Below are 19,850 nucleotides of genomic sequence, written 5' to 3'. Positions count from 1 at the left end.
AGTCTGACTTTTTACTCTCTGCTGCTCTTATTGTGTGTGTAGTTAACCATATTTGATTATATCCAGTGTAGGATTTCGGTTACGCAAAGCGCAGATAACGATCATCACACTCCAAGGATGATCAAAGATTCTTTCATCTTCATCTGATGATCACTGATCACCCCAGGAAACAAAGCAGCAATAAAGATAATCCTATCAGGGGAACAATGTGTGATTTGTGCTGAGAGACTCATAAAAACAAAGGGTCTTGTCACCTCTGGCCGAACCCCTGGCCAGAATTCGCTGATACCGGAAAAGGGCAATCTATTGAGATCGCCCCCCTCTGAGATTCTCCAAAAGAACCAGTTGTCCGCTCACTTGTGACTCAAGTTATAAGATAAAAGTGATTGAGTTAGGAATGAACAAAGGAGAACGATTGATTCCAGACTGGCCACTTTGGCCGCTGAACTTCCCGTGGCCCTCTTCAAGCCTATGGCCTTTCAGACACCCTTCCAAACGGGACTCACACCACATGATTAAATGTGCTAGCAAATATAATACAAAAAAAAGAAAAGAAACAAAGAACGCTATTTCAATCACTTGAACTTACTATGCAAAGGGATAGGCCATCAACCTTCCCGCATGTTCAATGCTTGCCATGTAATTGTGTGTTTTTCTATGCCTGGGGTTCCTTAGCAAACAAATTGACAAATGAGCATCCTATATGTAACATGTACCCATGTTTACTGTTGAATGAACGATCGTGATGAATGCAGCTCGCCTGAATGAATGAGAAATTGATATTGTGTACACTTTATGCATTATAATAATTTTATTGAAGTTAATAACAAAACTTGCAGAGATAGGGTCATTTTTGAGTTGCCCCAAAGAAGGGACAGCCCAGGGGCGTAGCTCCGCCCCGCAGCAATATCCGATTGGCTCCCAGCATCATGGGGCGTGCTTAGCGGCACGTTTAAAAACCCCATGGTGACAATAGTTTGTTGCCTTTCACCTCACTCAACGCTTTTTCGTCTCTTGTGGTCTGAGTGCGTCCCATCTGCACTCACCCGCTGGACCAAGCACGCGATCGTGCCAGCACACTCTACAGAACAGCGCTTGAACTGCCCGAACTGAGCGAGAAGAGTCCAAGAGTCCTGAAAAGACTTGTAGCTCTCCTCTGCAGAAGACTGCCTGCTCAATTCAACTGCAAGGCGTTCTTGCCCTCCAGAACTCTCCAGAAACTGCAAAGACTTCTGACCCGGCTTGAAGGGTCAGAGCCTACGCGCCTCGCAACTCAGGCGCCCGCCGGACTCTGAACGCAACAATCTGCGTAACCAGGCAACCGCGGCCAGAATAGCGGTACAGCAACTCCTGTTGCCCAACCCTCATCTACGAAGGATTCCCAACGACTTTATCCAAAGACTGACCAGCAACCAACCAGAATACCTGCCGAGACGAGCCCACAGAGGAAAATCCCCATTCGGCATGAGCGCAAGTAAACAGGGTCTCCCATTCTTGTTGAATCTGGTGCGATATCATTTAAGTTAGATCTCTGCTTTTGTGGTTTTCGAAGGTTGCGATTTGAAAGCTAGTAGCAGTACTAGAACAATCTTGGGGTTCTTAAAATCCATAACTTACTATTTCTGAAACTGTATGAGTGCACGTGTGAATGTGTGTGTGTGTGTGTGTGTGTGTGTGTGTGTGTGTGTGTGTGTGTGTGTGTGTGTGTGTGTGTGTGTGTGTGTTTATGTGTTAGTAGCTTAGATTTTGTATCCTAGAGTAGTTCAATAAATCATTGTTTCATTGTAAGAAGTTGTCTTGACTTTTATGTTCACAAAGTTTAATCTTTGCCCAGATCAAGCTACCTAGCTTAAATTTCCTAAAGTAATAATTCTGTTTATTTATGCTCCTGACCATGGGCGTAATATAAACTTCGGAATTGATAAGGTTTATTGATTTGACCGATTCGGTGGACGAATGGTCAAGAAACATAAACTATTAATTCTAAATCGATTTTCCTGAATCTTGCGATTCGATTCATTATTTGAATCATTATAAACTTGAGCATAATTCTTACACCAGGGCAGAGCTAGGCAACCTTAAAGTACAGGTAAGTGTTCTCTGCGTATGTGTGTTACTGTCTGTCTTTGCATAATTGTCCAGGGTGACAGATATATGTCTCTAGAGAGACCTATGGCATCTGACCTCTGATTGTTTGTCACCTAAATAATCACTGAAGATATGCTTATATCCATGTGTGGAAATTTTCTAAGTTTATCTATACTTCGACCAACCAGAATCCTTTTTACCTAAGTAATTGCATAGTTAGTGACCTCTGTTAGAGTATAAGTACTGTTGTATTAAGAGTATACACAGAGCAGCCTACGAACTCCATCAAGAGTATTGAAGTTGAATTCTGCTGATGAAACTGAAAACTATGTTCTTTAGTAAATTTTTCTTCAGTTGATTGCATCTTTGACTTCTGGTCTTTGTTAATCATATGTGGTCCTGGGCTTTTAATTGTAAATTCCCCTACACAAACAACCTTGTTTACAGTGACCAGGCCTTAGACCGTAGACAGTGACCAGAATTAGCTTGGCAGCTAAGATCTGGTGGGTACTTTCTTGTCCATGACCAGAGGCTTTGGCAGCTGGTTAACTGCTTTCTTGGCTGTGACAGATAGAACACAGAAAATATACTAATCACTTTCTTTCTATATTGTGTGAATTTGGTATGATTGATCTCACACCGTGTCTACACTGGATGCGAGTGGCATGGCGTGATAGTCTTATACTGCATGTGGCTAACCTTAGTCCAGAGATGCTGACAGACATTTTTGGTTTAAATGCGTAAGTTGCAGAAATGAAACTTTCCAAACACAACATTTCCACAAAAATGAAACTTTTGGTTGCCCTCAAATGTGATTGCGCAGCATTTCGTCCAACTTTCACAATAGCTGACTTGATTTTAGTCATTATTTAAAGGACAGGCAAGGTGTTTTGTAACTCATTCAGTTGTGAAGTGTGTTTTGGTTGATGTCGTATGCAATATTTCCAGCAAAAGAAGAATCATGTACCTTCTATGGCCTCTTCTGTTTCTTCACGTTTCAGCACAGCGTCTGACCCTGTTTGGTAAGTAAATAAAACCTTGCTTTTTAAATCATTTATTTTTATAACATGTCACAAATATGTCTTTTGTCACTGGCTGAAGATGACAAACTAAAGCAACCAAAACAGGAGGGCAGAGTGCGATTGGTGGGGAATCAGCCTTCATCTGGCCGTGTGGAGATCTACCATGATGGACAGTGGGGTACAGTTTGTGATGATGGATGGGACCTGGCGGAAGCACAAGTGGTGTGTCGTCAGCTGGGTTTTCCTGGAGTGATATCAGTTACACCTGGAGGACAATATGGTGAAGGTATGAACTCCACAGCACAATTTATTTGTTACACACTGTGACAACAATAATTGTCTTATTTTTAATCCGATTTCTATTAATTATTTTTTAGGTTCTGGTAAAATCTGGCTGGATGACATGAACTGTAAAGGCTCAGAGAGTTCATTGTCTGAATGCAGCTTCAAAGGCTGGGGTGTAACTGATTGCTCACATAAAGAGGATGCAGGAGTGGTCTGTGAGTCTGGTAAGAAATTCAACAACTAGATATATTTGCATTTGTATGTCTGTTATTTGTATTATTTAATCTATTTTGTTACGTTTCCTTTGCAGGTAAAAATGTAACCAGTGACCGTCAGTTCTCTGTGGATAACAGTCTGGGTTTGTCTCATGATCTTGGTCTTCTGTTTGACAGTGGAGATGGTTGTGATTTCACTGTTAATGTACAAGACATCAGTGAAGAGGCAGAATTGACATTTTGTGTGCACCGTATGATCCTCATGTCTTATCCAAAACTAAACATAACAAATGGCTCCAGAAACCTCACAGTGGATGTCAGCCACACTTGCCATCCCCATGTCTCTGCTTTTCTCAGGTAACTTTCTGAAGACCACTTCACTTCATAATTCAATCGTTGACTCATCAAGAGTTTGAACTGTGATTATATTATTGGTTTTAGACACTTACAGTATATGTTTTTCCTCAGGTATTTGTACACACGTCAGATTGATGTTTCCACCACATCAGCTCAATGTCTGCATCAGCTGGCATTTATCTTTGGAGTAAAGAAGCTTATGGAAGATGTCGGCAGGGCCTTCACTTTGCTCATTCCTGAAGACAGCACCTTCCGTACACAGGTATCCATGTATGAGTATGGCGTCCGCACAGGTGACCTTGTTCTGCAGGAGAACGTCCTTCAGTATCTTTCCTGGAACTGTGAGTTACTCATGAGCTCTCCAGTGTGGAGCACCATCTCCTTTGACATGATGGATGCTATGCTGCAGCGCTCAGACCTGATTGTGAAGGATGAAGCTTTTCTTCTTGAAGCTCTGGAGAGATGGATCCAAGTCAAAGGTGATGAGATTAGTTCAGATAAACAGGCCAGTCTCCTGAATCACATCCGTTTCCTCTTGATCCCAGTGGATAAACTGTATGAAATACAGTTTTCCTCAAGCGTTCTCCGTCGGAATCATGAGAAACTGTACATAACTGGTCTGCTCAGAGGTTTCCAGTTTAATGCTCTTCCCTTCTCTAAGGTCAGAAAGCAAATGGATAACATGAGTAGTGAATATCTACCCAGAATCTACACTGGAGATGAGTGGAGTAAATTTTTCAATGTAACCACTGTCCAGCCTACTGTCCCACAATATCCGCGCCCAATACGGTACAACTATGATTACAACTATGACTATAACCGCAGACATGTCCAAACTGTCCAAAACAGAATCCAAACCTTCTACACTCCAGCACACCCTAGTGCTCTTTACAGAGAGAAAAACGTCCAGTGGCAAGCCCAGGTGTTTCTTAGTGCTCAGGAATGCTCTAACTATGGTGTTTCATGTACATCTTTTCCTTTTGCAAGATTTTTTGCAAATGGTAATCAGAACATGTACGCTAGCACCATTAGCTACAGCAACAGGTTGATTCTCAGCTGTAAGAATAAAAACAATGTTTTTCATGTCCAAGATATCAAAAACAACATTGCTGTGATTCCAAATAACAGCACTATGGGTCTGCCCAACCCCTGTCCTAATGACTACAATTTTAGGTTTGTAGTGCGTCCACAGTATATCTGAATGCTTCAGGTAGTTTCCTACAGGCATTTCAGTATATTCAAATCTAGTTAATCAAATATATTAAAAGTCAATCAAGTTTTTTTTTTTTTTTTCTCGATTCTGCTGTGATTTCTCTCAAAAGATTCTATTGATTTTGAACTTTTCATTTAAATATTGCAACAATAAAAATGCTTAATTTTGAACGTGCACTTCAAAAATAAAAATATTTCTAACATTTGTCAGTTTGATTACTCTTTGACTCCTCTTTGATGTTTATTAAATATATCCAGTCTTTACTGAAAATGATTAAATCATCGGTTATATTAATAGATATTAATAGCCTTTAACAAAAACAGCAGCAGTGGTGTCTCATTTCAAAAGAATAGTAAGTCATAGTAAGAAATAGTAGCCTATGTAACTTAAACAAGACATTAGGTTTTATTCTGACACTTGACACTGTTGCACAACAATTGGTAATTGTTCAGCAAATCTATATAAGAACGACAACATTCATTAGGCATAAATATTGGATGCTTCTTTCATCAATCTTTGAGTTCATGTGTCACCAGATGTACAACTATTAGTGTGAATTTAGCTAAAGTGGGCCATTGTTTATTTTTTTATTTACCTTTGTTAACTTTAAGGTCCATTATTATTTGAATTCAATTCATATAATATTTATGTGCAAGGTATACAATACACATTTTGAGATCATGCATTCCAAAGTGATAATAAAACATATTATCATATTATCAAACAAACATATTTAGCAAACCCAACAATGTATAGCTTAGGCTACAGGAGTGGGATAAGGCTACTGAAGTAAAATATTTATTTTACTCAATTTATACTAAAAACCAACTGATAGAACATGTTGTATTGACATTAAATCTAACAATAAATTGATGAAAATTAACTATAAAAGACATTAATGTGAATAAAACATACGCAACAACAAACAGGCTAACATTAAGGGGAACTTTCAAAATGTAACCATATTGTAAAACCTTTTTCTGTGTTTTCTATAAACACTTTAATTGTGTACATAATTTGAATAGTTATACTCTGCATCTACATTTTCTTCTTCTTTCCTCACTCCACATTTTCAACTTCATGCCTTGCCTTCATTTCTGCTCTCACTTTCCTTTGTTCCATCTCTGACTGCACACTTCTGTTTTCTAAACATCAGATTACAAAATAATCAGTGAATGTGATTTTATTAATTGAATTGCAATATTTAACCACCTTACAAGAAAAGAAAACATACTTATGAGTACTGTATGAAACTTACATTGTGCTGTAACTCTCGATTTGTTTTTCCCGATCCAGTTATCAGTACATAAAAGTCTATGTATAATAATATATGTGACAATAATCTGCAGCAAAGGCATTGTAGTTAACACTAATCAGTTGAGAGTGTTTCAAAGCTAAGGGAATGCCAACACCCAGATTCAAAAGTTCTTGTAGATATGAATAAAATAATACCGAAAACAGTCACGTTTATTTGAGCGTAGCTTTTACTTGGTGCTTGGTGGCAAAACCCTTGATGGCAATCACAGAGGTCAGACATTTCTTGTAGTTGGCCACCAGGTTTGCACACATCTCAGGAAGGATTTTGTCCCATCCCTCTTTGCAGATCCTCTCCAAGTCATTATGGTTTCGAGGCTGATGTTTGGCAACTCAAACAAGGGAAAGATAAGGGATTCTCATGCCAAGAGGGAGCTGGGGACTGGAACATCCAAGGTAAATTAAAGAGCTTGAATGGCACTGACTGATGGTGAGCTGAGGGACTGGCAGGAGCCAGTGGAGGCAATACTGAGGAATTGACTGGTTTTAGGAGAGATGGTGAGAGATGGAGGCTGGGAGGGAACACAGGTCAACAGGAGTTGGGTGACACAGGAGATTCAGAATGTCCTGAAATATCTCCCCATGAAATCAACATCAGAAACTCGCACTAAACAGATGCCATACAACAATACAATAAAACTAATCTGGAGAAGAGATCTCCAAAGAAAGAAACGATCACATCTTTCCCAACTCCTTGCTTATTTATGACCCCCCCTCTCCCCTCTCACTCTTCTCCACCAACAGGCTTAACTGAAAGTTCACTTTATTTGAGCATAGATATTTTATGTACATACACCAGTGTTGAGAAATGGCTTGTGAACATCCTCTTTGCATTGTGTGAAAGGTTTTTGTGGCAAACTCAAACAGCCACTGAAACAGGATATGTTTAAACGTGCACACTGCAGTTTTCCTTGAGTTTGTTTCTCTCGAAATGAAACTTAAGGAGGTCCTCAAATCTGATTGGACAGTAGTTGGGCTGGACATGTAAGTGATACCTCACAATGCTTGACCTGATTTAGTAGATATCTAAATAAAAGCAAAAAGGTTTGTAAATCTTATAGTAAATCCCTCTTAAATTGTGTTGTGGGATTACAAATGTATAATCTGTTTTAGATCTGCTGCTCTTGCGTACTGACAAACCATCACATACATGAAAAACTATGGAGAAATACATTGTATTTAGCATTTATGGTGAAGATGATGATATCAAATGAATGATTTTGTTAGCAAGAGGTTGTTTTTAGCAAGAGGTTCCTGATCATTTTATTTAGTTATGCTGGTTGGATTAGGAATGGTAAAACGGGGCTGGTTGCTTGATTATATACTTGATTACTTCATTTCCTTGCTTTGTTTAAAGGATTAGTTCACTTCCAGAATTTTTTTTTTTTTTTTTACAGATAATGTACTCAGACCCTTGTCATCCAAGATGTTCATGTCTTTCTTTCTTATGTCGATAAAAAATTATGTTTTTTGAGGAAATATCTTCATATAGTGGACTTCAATGGTGCCCTGAAGTTTGAACTTCCAAAATGCAGTTTAAACACAACATCAAATGGCTCTGAACGATCCCAGCAGAAACAATAAGTTATTACTTTATAACCTCAAATGCCTGTCTTGTCTCGTCTCTCGTCTCTTAAGGTTGTCTCCCAGAAAGTGCAGAGTGAGATTGGTGGGGGATCTTCCCTCATCTGGTCGTGTGGAGGTCTACCATGATGAACAGTGGGGTACAGTTTGTGATGACGGATGAGAGCTGACTGAAGCACAAGTGGTGTGTTGTCAGCTGGGTTTTCCTGGAGCGATATCAGACAATATGGTGAAGGTATAAACACATTAGTGTGGGGAAGAGAATTTAAATGTTGCACACAGTGATAACAGCATTCTTATTTTTGTACTGTGTTCTATTATACTTTTGAGGTTCTTGTCCAATCTTGCTGGATGACATGAACTGTAAAGGCTCATTGACTGAATGCAGCTTCCAAAGCTGACTGCACACATAAAGAGGATGCAGGAGTGGTCTGTGAGATTGGTAAAACATCTACTGGATTTTGCAGAAATTACAGCATTTGCTTATGGTAATGCATTTAGGCCTTGTAACATGTAGTGCTATATTAATGAAGCAGTACAGTAAGGGAAAAACTAATTTGATCCCCTGCTGATTTTGTATATTTGGCCACTGACAAAGAAATTATCAGTCTATAACTTTAATGGTAGGTTTATTTGAACAGTGAGAGACAGAATACACAACAAACCCCCACCCCCCCCAAAAAAAAAAAAAAAAAAAAACGCTCTTAAAAATAGTTATAAATTGATTAGCAATTTAATGAGTGAAATAAGTATTCAGCTGGACTGGAACACCCAAGGTAAATCAGAAAGCCCGAATGGCATCAACTGAGGGTGAAATGAGGAACTGGCAGAAACTGGTGGATGCAATACTGAGTAATTGACTGGTTTTAGGAGAGAAGGAGGCTGGGAGGAAACACAGGTCAACAAGAGTTGGGTGACACAAGAGATTCAGAATGTAAGACCTGAAATATCTCCCCATGAAACCAACTTCAGGATGCCATGCAACAAAACAGTAAAACTGCAACTGGTAAAATGTTCTTAGTTTAACAGCAGTCACTAATATTATAAAAAACTTTTGTAGAATTCTGTTCTGCTGCTGAGGGGAGTGTCTCCATCAGAATGTTTTCTGTGTCTCCAGCAAGGTGTGGCTCTTGGGTCATGAAATCCACAAAAATCTTGCAAAATGTGCAGAGCAGGGGTCCCCAGGACCATGATTAGGAACCACTGCACTAAGCTGCACAACATCTATCTGCCGCTAGGTGGCGCTGTTACACGGGTCTCCTAGATTAATTCCCAACCCGTTTTGACATTTTAAATGTGTGAAACCTTTGCTTCAAGCCTAGCATATAGCTTCAAAAATCAATTTAATTTTCTCCAGGTCTTTATTTCAGTTACAAATGCCTTAATTATCATTCATTTGGAATCGTATGTAAAGTATCTATTTACAGGACAGTGAGCCTTTTTTAGGTTGTTAAAAAAATGTACAGTTAATTAACGTAACTCATACCCATTAATTACAACTAAATTAATTATGTGAACTGCAATCCTGTGGAATCTCTTGGACTCCCTTCCAGGTTTGGCTTTGGATAAATGCAAAAGATTGGCCATAAGGCTTACCAAAAAAGGTAGAGTTCACTCTTAAGGCACAGAAGTTCACTGTCAACTAGCCAATGTGTTGCTATAAACAGCAATCCAGTGGACTTATAGTAAAAAAAAAAAAATCTTCCCAGAAATGTTGGCGGTTTTCTATCTTTTCCCATTATTATTGGATTGAGGAACTTTTTAATCTGTTATATGACCTTTTTTGCAGGTACAAACATAACCAGCAATTGTCAGTTTGTTCTGGAGAACAGTCTGGCTGTGTCTGATGACCTTGGTCTTCTGTTTGACAGTGTATATAGTTGTCATTTCATCGTTAAAGTATGGGACTTCAGCCAAGAGTCAGTATTGACTTTTTGTGTGCATAGTATGATCCTCATGATTTATCTAGAATTAACATAACAAACAACTTTTGAACCCTCACAGTGGATGTCAGCCAGACCTGCCATCCTTATGTCGCCGTTTTTCTCAGGCAACTTTTTAAAAAACACTTCTCATTTTTTATTTATTAATTTTTTAATTCTGTGTGTGATTCTCTTGAACTCTTTTGTGGGCTGTTGTGTTTATACAAAGAATGGGATGAAATGGAATGTATAAAATGGTGGCTCTTTCAAAAGCTTCACCTTGCAAAATAAATCAATAAATAAAGTTCAGTCAGGACCACTTCTGAGAATAAAATTTATTGTGAATCCTTTGGATTCATTTTTTTTTTGTCTTAAAAAGACTGTCGTCATTTAATCACCTTCAAGTTGTTTCAACCCTGTATGAGTTTCTTTCTTTTGTTAAACAGGTTTTAAGAGGTTTTTTCGAATGTTAGTTACCAAACAGTTGATGGTAGCAATTAACTTCCATATTTTTTTTTTCCACAGTATAAGTCAAAATGAACTTTCTTCTGTATTGTGTAATTTGGTTTGACTGATTTCGCTTAGACTGCATGTGGCTAAACTTAGCCCAGACTTGCAGACATGCAGTTCTTGTTTAAAGAGGACGTGAACTTCCTTTTTTATTGTATACTGTTTTCTAAAACGCACTTATAATGTTAATATAATGTTGACACCAAAAAAACATGCTATTTAGAACTAATAGGTTATTTTCTGTCCTGTTTTTTGACCCCCTCATCAGAACACTTTGTTTGGGTTCAAGACTCAGAATCAAATACTAACTGCTATGATTAGCTTTAGGTTAAAAACATAAAACTACTCAGTACAAGTCAAACTATCTGAAACAGATGAAGCCATAGTGACACATGATAATAAAAACACAGTCACTCACAATGTTTATGTGCTAACCCTAGGGCATCCAAAATGTAGGTGACTATTTCTTCAGAAGAACACAAATGAAGATTTCTAACCGTTGCAGTCTGTCAGTCATATAATGGCAGTCAATGGGATCCACAGCTTTGAAAGTCAAAAAAACAAACGCAGAGATTAAAGGATGGGGTATTGATGATAATTAGGGGGGAGAAAGTCGACTCATCAAGTTAGCAGTTTGACTTCTATATAAGCTGATTTTAGAGAAAGTTTTTAGTTCTGATACTTACAAGATGTTGTTTATAGTACAATGACCTCTTATATGTAAAAAGAAGGACAATTTAATTTCTCTATATAGGACTCCTTTACATGTGTATATTGCAGTAATGAAACTTCCCATATTTAGCATTTTCAAGAAGTGAAACTTTTGGTTGCCCTCAAATGTGATTAGACAGCATTGAGTCAATGTTTCGCAATAGTTTACTTGATTTGGTTGTTATTTTTTAAAAAAAGGCAAGTTGTGTTGTAACTCGTTTACTTGTGAGGTGTGTTCCTGTTGCTACCGTACACAATATTTCCAGCACAAGAAGAATCATGTACTTTCTATGGCCTCTACTGTTTCTTCATGTTTCAGCACTGCATCGTTTAGCACTATATGGAAATGACCGAGTGAAGCAGGGAACACATGAGGGCAGAGTGAGATTGGTGGGGCATCTTCCCTCATCTGGCCGTGTGGAGGTCTACCATGATGGACAGTGGGGTACAGTTTGTGATGATGGATGGGAAATGGCTGAAGCACAAGTGGTGTGTCGTCAGCTTGGTTTTCCTGGAGCGATATCAGTTACACCTGGAGGACAATATGGTGAAGGTATGAACTCCACAGCACGATTTATTTGTTACACATTGTGATAACCACAATTGCATTATTTTAGTCCAAATTCTGTTGACTTTTTTTCAGGTTTTGGTCCAATCTGGCTGGATGACATGAACTGTAAAGGCTCGGAGAGCTCATTGTCTGAATGCAACTTCAAAGGCTGGGGTGTAACTGACTGCACACATAAGGAAGATGCAGGAGTGGTCTGTGAGACCGGTAAGAAATTCAGCAGCTAGATATATTTGCATTTGTATTTGTGTTTGCTATTATTATTATATTAATCTGTTTTATTATATTATATTTATTATATATTATATTTATATTTTCTTTGCAGGTACAAACATGAGCAGCGATCGTCAGTTCTCTGTAGATAACAGTCTGGGTTTGTCTCATGATCTTGGTCTTCTGTTTGACAGTGGAGATGGATGTGATTTCATTGTTAATGTACAAGACATCAGTGAACAGGCAGAGTTCGCGATTTGTGTGCACCGTTTGCTCCTCAACATTTATCCAGAACTAAACATAACAAATGACTCCGGAAACCTCACAGTGAATGTTAGCCACACTTGCCATCCCCATGTCTCTGCTTTTTTCAGGTAACGTTTAAAAGACCACTACACTTCATAGTTCAATCTAGTTGTGTCAATTCATTGAGAATTTTAACATTTTGCAAATCTGAACTGACTATATTATCAGTTACAGTATCTGAAATGTTTTTCCTCAGGTATTTGTACACACGACAGATTGATGTTTCCACCACATCAGCTCAATGTCTGCACCAGCTGGCATTTATCTTTGGAGTGAAGAATCTTATGGGAGATGTCGGCAGGGCCTTCACTTTACTTCTTCCTGAAGACAGCACCTTCCGTACACAGGTATCCATGTATGAGTATGGCGTCCGCACAGGTGACCTTGTTCTGCAGGAGAACGTCCTTCAGTATCTTTCCTGGAACTGTGAGTTCCTCATGAGCTCTCCAGTGTGGAGCACCATCTCTTTTCCCATGATGGACGCTCTAGTGCGACGCTCAGATCTTATTGTAAAGGATGAAGCTTTTCTTCTTGAAGCTCTGGAGAGATGGATCCAAGACAAAGGTGATGAGATTAGTACAGATCAACAGGCCAGTCTCCTGAATCACATCCGCTTCCTCTTGATCCCAGTGGATAAACTGTATGATATGCAGTTTTCCTCAAGTGTTCTCCACCAGAATCATGAGAAACTGTACATAACTGGTCTGCTCATGGGTTTTCAGTTCAATGCTCTTCCCTTCTCTAGGATCAGAAAGAAAGTGGATAGCATGAGTAGTGAATATCTACCCAGAATCTACACTGGAGATGAGTGGAGTCTATCCATCAATGACACAACCGTCGATTACCAATACTACCATCACTACCGCTATGTCCAAAATAACAGAATCCAAACCTTCTCCACTTCAGCACACCCTAGTGCTCTTTACAGAGAACAAAAGGTCCAGTGGCAAGCCCAGGTGTTTCTTACTGCTCAGGAATGCTCTAACAATGGTATTTCATGTTATGCTTTTCCTTTTGCAAGGCTCCTCACATATGGCAATCAGGACAGATACACTAGCACCGTTCGCTACAGCAACAGGTTGATTCTCAGCTGTAAGAATGAAAACAATGTCTTTCATGTCCAAGATTTCAAGAACGACATTGCTGTGATTCCAAATAACAGCACTATGGGTCTGCCAAACCCTTGTCCTGATGACTACACTTTTACATTTGTAGTGCGTCCAGAGTATATCTGACTACACTTCAGGTAGTTTCCTACAGGCATTTCAGTATATTCAACTGTAGATTAATTGAATCTAATAACTCAATCAAGTTTTTTTTAATGCATGTTATTCATTCTTCAGTGATTTCTCTTAAATGTATCAATTGATTTTAAACGTTTCAATTAAATATTGTAGTAAAAAAATGATTGCACTTCAAAAGTAAAAATAAATAAATAAAATACTTATTATTATTGTCTGTCAGTTTGAATCCTCTTTGACTCATCAGTGTTAATTATTAAGATGTTTATGAACAGTGCTGGGTAAATTACTTACAAATTGTAGTTACAAAGAGCAAGAAAATATATTGTATTCATTGTAATTAACAACATGAAGTGCATTAAACATTACATGTGTCATGTCTCTGGATGTTTTGTGTGTTTTTCTCCCCATATGCCCCTGTCCCAGTATCTCCCTCTTGTTGGTTAGTCCTTTGGTTCAGGTGTGTCCCGTTAATTACCCCCATTCAGTTGAGTACTTATAGGCTGTATCCGAAATCGCCCCCTATACCCTCATTCACTATTCCCTATATTAGTCCACTCGTACAGTTCACTTGAAGGAGTGAATGAAAACGAGTGAGTGAATTCGGACACTAAGTGCATAGTATTTCTTACTGTTTAACAATCATTTAAAACGGACAGTTCGAGTAGTAAGATTAAAGGATTTATCTTGAACTATGTCAAGGAATTTACGTATAAACCCTGGTTAAAAGAAATTTATAATCAATTTACAACGAATTGGTACCTGTGTTGTACGCTGTATTACGCCATGGACCAGCGCGTTGTAAAATGAACGGATGGATGATTCAGCTGCGGGCGCCATTGTCTGGCAAGACGCGGGAATTCATTCGGCACGCGACTCTCTCAGTGCATTATGGGTTATCTCTAGCTGTTGAGCGTACATCGGTTGTACACTCGTTTTTGCGGTGCATTGTGGGATTGAATGAGTGCACTCGGGAATTTCCACTTTCGAACACCACTTAAAATGGCTGTCCCCTCAAATAGTGCACTATTTGAGGGTATAGGGGGCGATTTCGGATACAGCCATAGTGTGTCTGCCCCGTGTTTCCTTTGTCAGGAAACAGGAATGAGACCTGAAGGAGACCTGAGTTCCTCTTATGAGATGACATGACATGAAATATTGAAAATATATACAGTCAGGTCCATATATATTTGGACACTAACACACTTTTCATAATTTCGGCTCTGTATGCCACTAGAATAGTTTTAAAATTATACAATCAAGATGAAATTGAAGTGCAGCCTTTAAGCTTTAATTCAAGGGGTTGAACAAAAATATAACATAAAAAGCTAAGGAATTGCAGCCATTTTTATACACAGACCCCCCATTTTCAGGGCTTATAAGTAATTGGACAAATAAATATAATCATAAATAAAATGTTCATTTTTAATATTTTGTTGAGAATCCTTTGCAGGCAATGACTGTCTTAAGTCTGGAACTCATGGACATCACCATAGACTGGGTTTCCTCCTTTGTGGTGCTTTGCCAGGCCTTTACTGCAGCTGACTTCATTTGTTGTTGGTTTGTGGGTCTTTCTGCCCATCGTTTTGTCTTCAGCAAGTGAAATGCATGCTCAATCAGTTTGAAATCAGAAGATTGACTTGGCCATTGCAGAATATTCCACTTTTTAACCTTAAAAAACTCCTGGGTTGCTTTTGCTGTATGTTTTAGGTCATCGTCCATTTGTACTATGAAGAGAAACAACTTTGCTCCATTTAACTGAATCTGGGCAGACAGTATATCCCTATACACCTCAGAATTCTTCCGGCTGCTTCTGTCTTCTGTCACATCATCACTAAACACCGGTAACCCAGAAGCCATGCTCTTGCCATTACACTGCTCCCCCATGTTCACAGATGATGATGTTGTAGGCTTTGGATCATGAGCTGCTCCAAGCCTTCTCCATACTTTTTTCTTCCCGTCATTCTGGTACACGTTGATTTTAATTTCAGCAGTCCAAAAATGCTTTTCCAGAAGTGGTCTGGCTTTTTTAAATGTTTTTTGACAAAGTCTAATATTGCCTTGCTTGCACCTTGTGGTAAACCCTCTCTATTTTGCTCTGGTGAAGTCTTCTCTTGATTGTAGACTTTGACAGTGACACGTCTACCTCCTGGAGAGTATTCTTCACTTGGCTGGATGTTGTAAAATGTTTTATTACCATGGAGAGGATCATCCAATCATCCACCATACTGTTGTCTTTTGTGAACATCCAAGCCTTTTTATGTTGCTGATCTCACCAGTGTGATCTTTTTCTTCTCGGAATTCACCAAACTGTTGATACTACTGTTGACTAATGTTCCTGCTATCTCTCTGATGCATTTCTTTTGTTTTTGAAGCCTAACAATTGTCTGTTTTACTTGCATGCAGAGCTCCTTTGACTGCATGATGGGTTCACAGCTTCCAAATACAAATGGCACACTTAGAATCAACTCCAAACCTTTTACCTGGTTAATTGATGTAGAAAAAATGAAGGAATAGGCCACAACTGTCCATGAAACAGCTTTTGAGTCAACTGTCCAATTACTTATGGTACATATTAAAGAGCTGTAATTCCTTAACCTTTCTACCAATTTGATGAGACTGCCACAAAAATTAAAGCTCAGAGTGTGCACTTTAAGCCCATATTCATTGTATAACTGTAACTTGAATATGTTTTGGACAACAGCTAAAATAATAAAAATTGTGTCAGTGTCCAAATATATATGGACCTGACTGTATGTGCGTGCTGTCTACCATGTTCCAAAGGTGAGAAGTTCATTGTACTTCCTAATTAGGAGATGCATTTTGTACCAACATTACGGAATGGAAGTTCTTAAGTGGAATGATTTTATTTGATCTATTCCTATACTGTGTGATTTGCTTATGCTGTTATAAGTGTTGTTTTTTAAAGGAAATAGTTTTGCTTGCTATTTGAGATTTTGATACTATATGGGAGCGCATACATTTCCGGTATCTAGAGGCCCCTGCTTGCATAGGAAGTCAAGTGTGTGTATGCTTAACTTATATGGTTATGTTTCTTAAACCTGGCTATGAAAGGAGGGGACTTATTTGTATTCAGACTATAAAATGGTCTAGCGACCTATGAATTGTTGGCACTCCTCAGGTGAAAACTTTCTTGCTGTTATTTTTGTTTATTACTTATGTTTATTACTATGTTTTAATAAACCGCAACCATCTCAGATGGTAAAAAAAAATGGGAATATACCTCTCTTCAAACAAGACTCTGCGTGATTTTTATAACCTATTATCTGAACCTGAAAACCTGAAAATATTACCAACGAGTCCTAAGGGGTCCGGATCTGACTGAGCAGGCAAGGACAACGCTGGGAAATCTGCTGAACGGCTGATCACACACCCAGTTCTACAGGTGAGGCTGATTTCCTTGAAAATAAAAAGGCTTGCTGGGATTTGTCAAATGTGTTTTGGTTGAACACATGAAGATGATCAAAGATATTCCGGTTTGGAACGACATGAGGGTAAGTAATTAATAACAGAATTTCATTTTTAGGTGAACTATCCCTTTAATGTTTGTGGAGTACAATTTGACTGAAAGGGTAAAACTAAGTTAATTTTCATTAGTTTGTTTAGTTATGCCATTAGATCTAGTGTTCTGACTGTTTGTGTGTGCTACAGTAAAAGCAGCACATTAATTTAGAATGGTGACTGAACTGATTGTAACTATCTATGCATTCATTGTTTCAATGCACCATCCAATCAATTGGAGAGAATAAAGAGTCCACAAAAAAAAAAATGTTGAGTGCTTATGTTAAGAATTGGGAATAATTATTGATATAAGCAGATTTCATTAACGTTCCACTCTCTCAGCTCTTTCTCTTTGTTTTCATACTGAATTGGCAATAATTTTGTAAATCTTCTTTTAGCTTCTTTCATTTAACTCCTCAATCTTTTCATGTCTGAAAATATTTTACATAGCTGAGGAGACAGTTCTCCAGCCCTTTTTCTCCATCTTCTTTTAAATTATATTTTTGGTCTTTTTTTTAAGTTGTTACCAGTGCATTTTCCTAAAAAAAAAAATAGCAATCACACACTAAAAAAAATTCAATTTCCACACATTAATGTCACACTACAGAACACAATTGCTGGTGGACAGTGCTGTAAAAAAAAAAAAAAAAAAAAAAAATCCTGATTTATTCTATTTTTGTGTATATCCGGTAAATATTGTCAGATATAAAATAACATAAAAAAAAGCAAATAGCCTACAGTTATTATTAATAACTGTATTTTATGTTTATTCAGGTTGCCTGTTTCATGCACTTTTTTGAAGATCTGAACCAATTTATAATACAATATAAAGTATATATAATATAAAAATCATCAAATATAAGATAATTCCAATGCATCTACATAGCAGTTCTGTAGAAAACAGTGGTATCATCATCTAGCTCACTTCAGCCTTCATCCAATAGAGTCAGTGGAGTCAGAGTCAATAATATTGCTAAATATTATGCGTCCCCAAAAAAGCAAGCCAAAATACACAGTGGCAAGGAACCCAAACACCAACAGGTGACAGAATAAAGAGAAAAAACCTTTGGAGAAAGTATGCTTTAGCATCAGTTCTCTTCTGGCCAACAAATGAACATGTGATTATGACTAAGGCTGCATCACAATTTAGTGTGAAATATACAAGACTGTAGGCCTACAAACTGAGAGTTATTAATCTCATTTACATACTACCTAAAATCAGGTTTACATTTGTGGCTACCTAAAATGTGAGTGACGCATTTCCAGAAATAAAGTCTTACCAAAATCTGTTGAGTGCCTTTTCACTTACTCTCTTCACCTCTTTCTTTCCTCTGTTGCACAGACTGTACACTGAACTCTTCTCAATGATTTTTTTTCCTCATGTCAATTAGGGGTTGACCCTCTCAGAAACACTATACTAGGGGCTCACTCTTGTGCAGTCAGCTTGGTTATGGTTCTCAAAGTCAATAGCACAGCACAGGCTCACAGTACCAGGCTGTAAACATTTTTTATTTTTTTTTCTGCTGTAAAGTTGGGCATTTTAACATGGGGAATCAATGTGATTGACTCCCTTTTGCAGCCAGTTTCTAGTGGCCAGTCGATGAATTGCAGTTGGTTTCAATAGAGAGAGCGGGAGGTTGCTGCTTGAGTTAGATGCATCGAATGCAGACTTGAGAGAATCGAACCATTAGAAATCCCAGAAGATGCTGTGGGCGGACGACGTACGGAAGCCTGTAAGCTTCGTTCTCTTGCTTACGAGATTCCCGCTGCAAGTGCTCAAATACGTGACAGCTTGTGAAAGCAAACATTTTTCATTTTGTTTTGCATAATTTTAATGAAGTGAGAAAGCCTGTCGTACTTTTTATTGGCATATTAAAAAGAATATATAACATTATACATAGCCTAATCATTTCCACAAATACATGCGGTAAAAAGCTATAAAATAATATGACAATGTTGTCTAAAATGAAATGAATTATTGTTTTAAAGAGTTATTGCATTTGTTTGTGATGTTATTGTGCATTGTGTGCTGCTGTCTCACTCCTTATAACCTGCCGAGTTAGTCTTTCAAGGAAGCCTAGCAAGACCAGTCTCCACAAGTCCATTCTTTGCATTCTTGGAATAAAGAAACAGCCAGGTTCTTGGAAGTGCTACTTGTGTGTCCTGTCTGCCTCTTGTTATAAGAGAGCTACGTGCATGAATTGTGTTCCGATTGATATGATCCCTACTAGGGTGTGCAAAGCAGCCGGTATTTGTATCTGTATTTGTATTTGGTTGAGGGGAAAAGTATTTGTATTTGTATTTGTATTCGAGTAAAATTCAAAATAGGTGTAAAATCCTTTTTTTGTGTGTGTGTTACACTTATAATATACGTTATAGTGTAAGTATTCTTTCCATTATAATAATTATGTATATGCAATATTGGTTGATGTTTTGAACATGTAACAAGGAACGCCATTGAAAGAAAATAACATAACAGCCATTACTACCTCATCCATGGTTAAACCAACAACTAATAAAATACTATTGTGAACATTATGAACCCCACCACCACCCATCCTTGTTGGAGGACGCTGAACAGACAGAATAAAAACAAATAATACTTAAAAGAACTGTTCTTCTTCTGAATGAACTTCTTTCCCGTGACGTCTGCCGTTGCTAAGCAACCATGACCTGATCTCTCAGTGAAGACTCGGAAGTTTCAGCAAAGCATAAATGGATTTCCAGTATTAAAAATCGCTTGCAGTAGCTCTGCTATTAAATTTATTTAAAAATGGTT

The 19,850-nt window shown here is 38.1% G+C and overlaps 2 protein-coding genes across 2 annotated transcripts; both read left to right on the top strand.

Annotated features, from left to right (window-relative positions):
* The first annotated feature begins 2,995 nt into the window (after positions 1 to 2,995).
* Positions 2,996 to 5,317, top strand: LOC141325563 (galectin-3-binding protein A-like). Its single transcript, XM_073834321.1, has 5 exons — positions 2,996 to 3,110; positions 3,190 to 3,396; positions 3,488 to 3,619; positions 3,706 to 3,967; positions 4,079 to 5,317. Exons 1-5 carry the CDS (start codon positions 3,050 to 3,052, stop codon positions 5,166 to 5,168), a joined length of 1,752 nt encoding a protein of 583 aa, XP_073690422.1. The 5' UTR covers positions 2,996 to 3,049; the 3' UTR covers positions 5,169 to 5,317.
* A 6,120-nt stretch (positions 5,318 to 11,437) lies between these two features.
* On the top strand, positions 11,438 to 13,930 carry LOC141325555 (galectin-3-binding protein A-like). Its single transcript, XM_073834310.1, has 4 exons — positions 11,438 to 11,774; positions 11,865 to 11,996; positions 12,115 to 12,376; positions 12,505 to 13,930. Exons 1-4 carry the CDS (start codon positions 11,501 to 11,503, stop codon positions 13,541 to 13,543), a joined length of 1,707 nt encoding a protein of 568 aa, XP_073690411.1. The 5' UTR covers positions 11,438 to 11,500; the 3' UTR covers positions 13,544 to 13,930.
* The last annotated feature ends 5,920 nt before the right edge of the window (positions 13,931 to 19,850 follow it).

The sequence above is a fragment of the Garra rufa genome, chromosome 1 (genome assembly GCF_049309525.1).
Source record: "Garra rufa chromosome 1, GarRuf1.0, whole genome shotgun sequence".
NCBI lineage: Eukaryota > Metazoa > Chordata > Actinopteri > Cypriniformes > Cyprinidae > Garra > Garra rufa.
The sequence above is the reverse complement of the archived record's forward strand: the minus strand, read 5'-3'. Positions and strand labels throughout refer to the sequence as shown.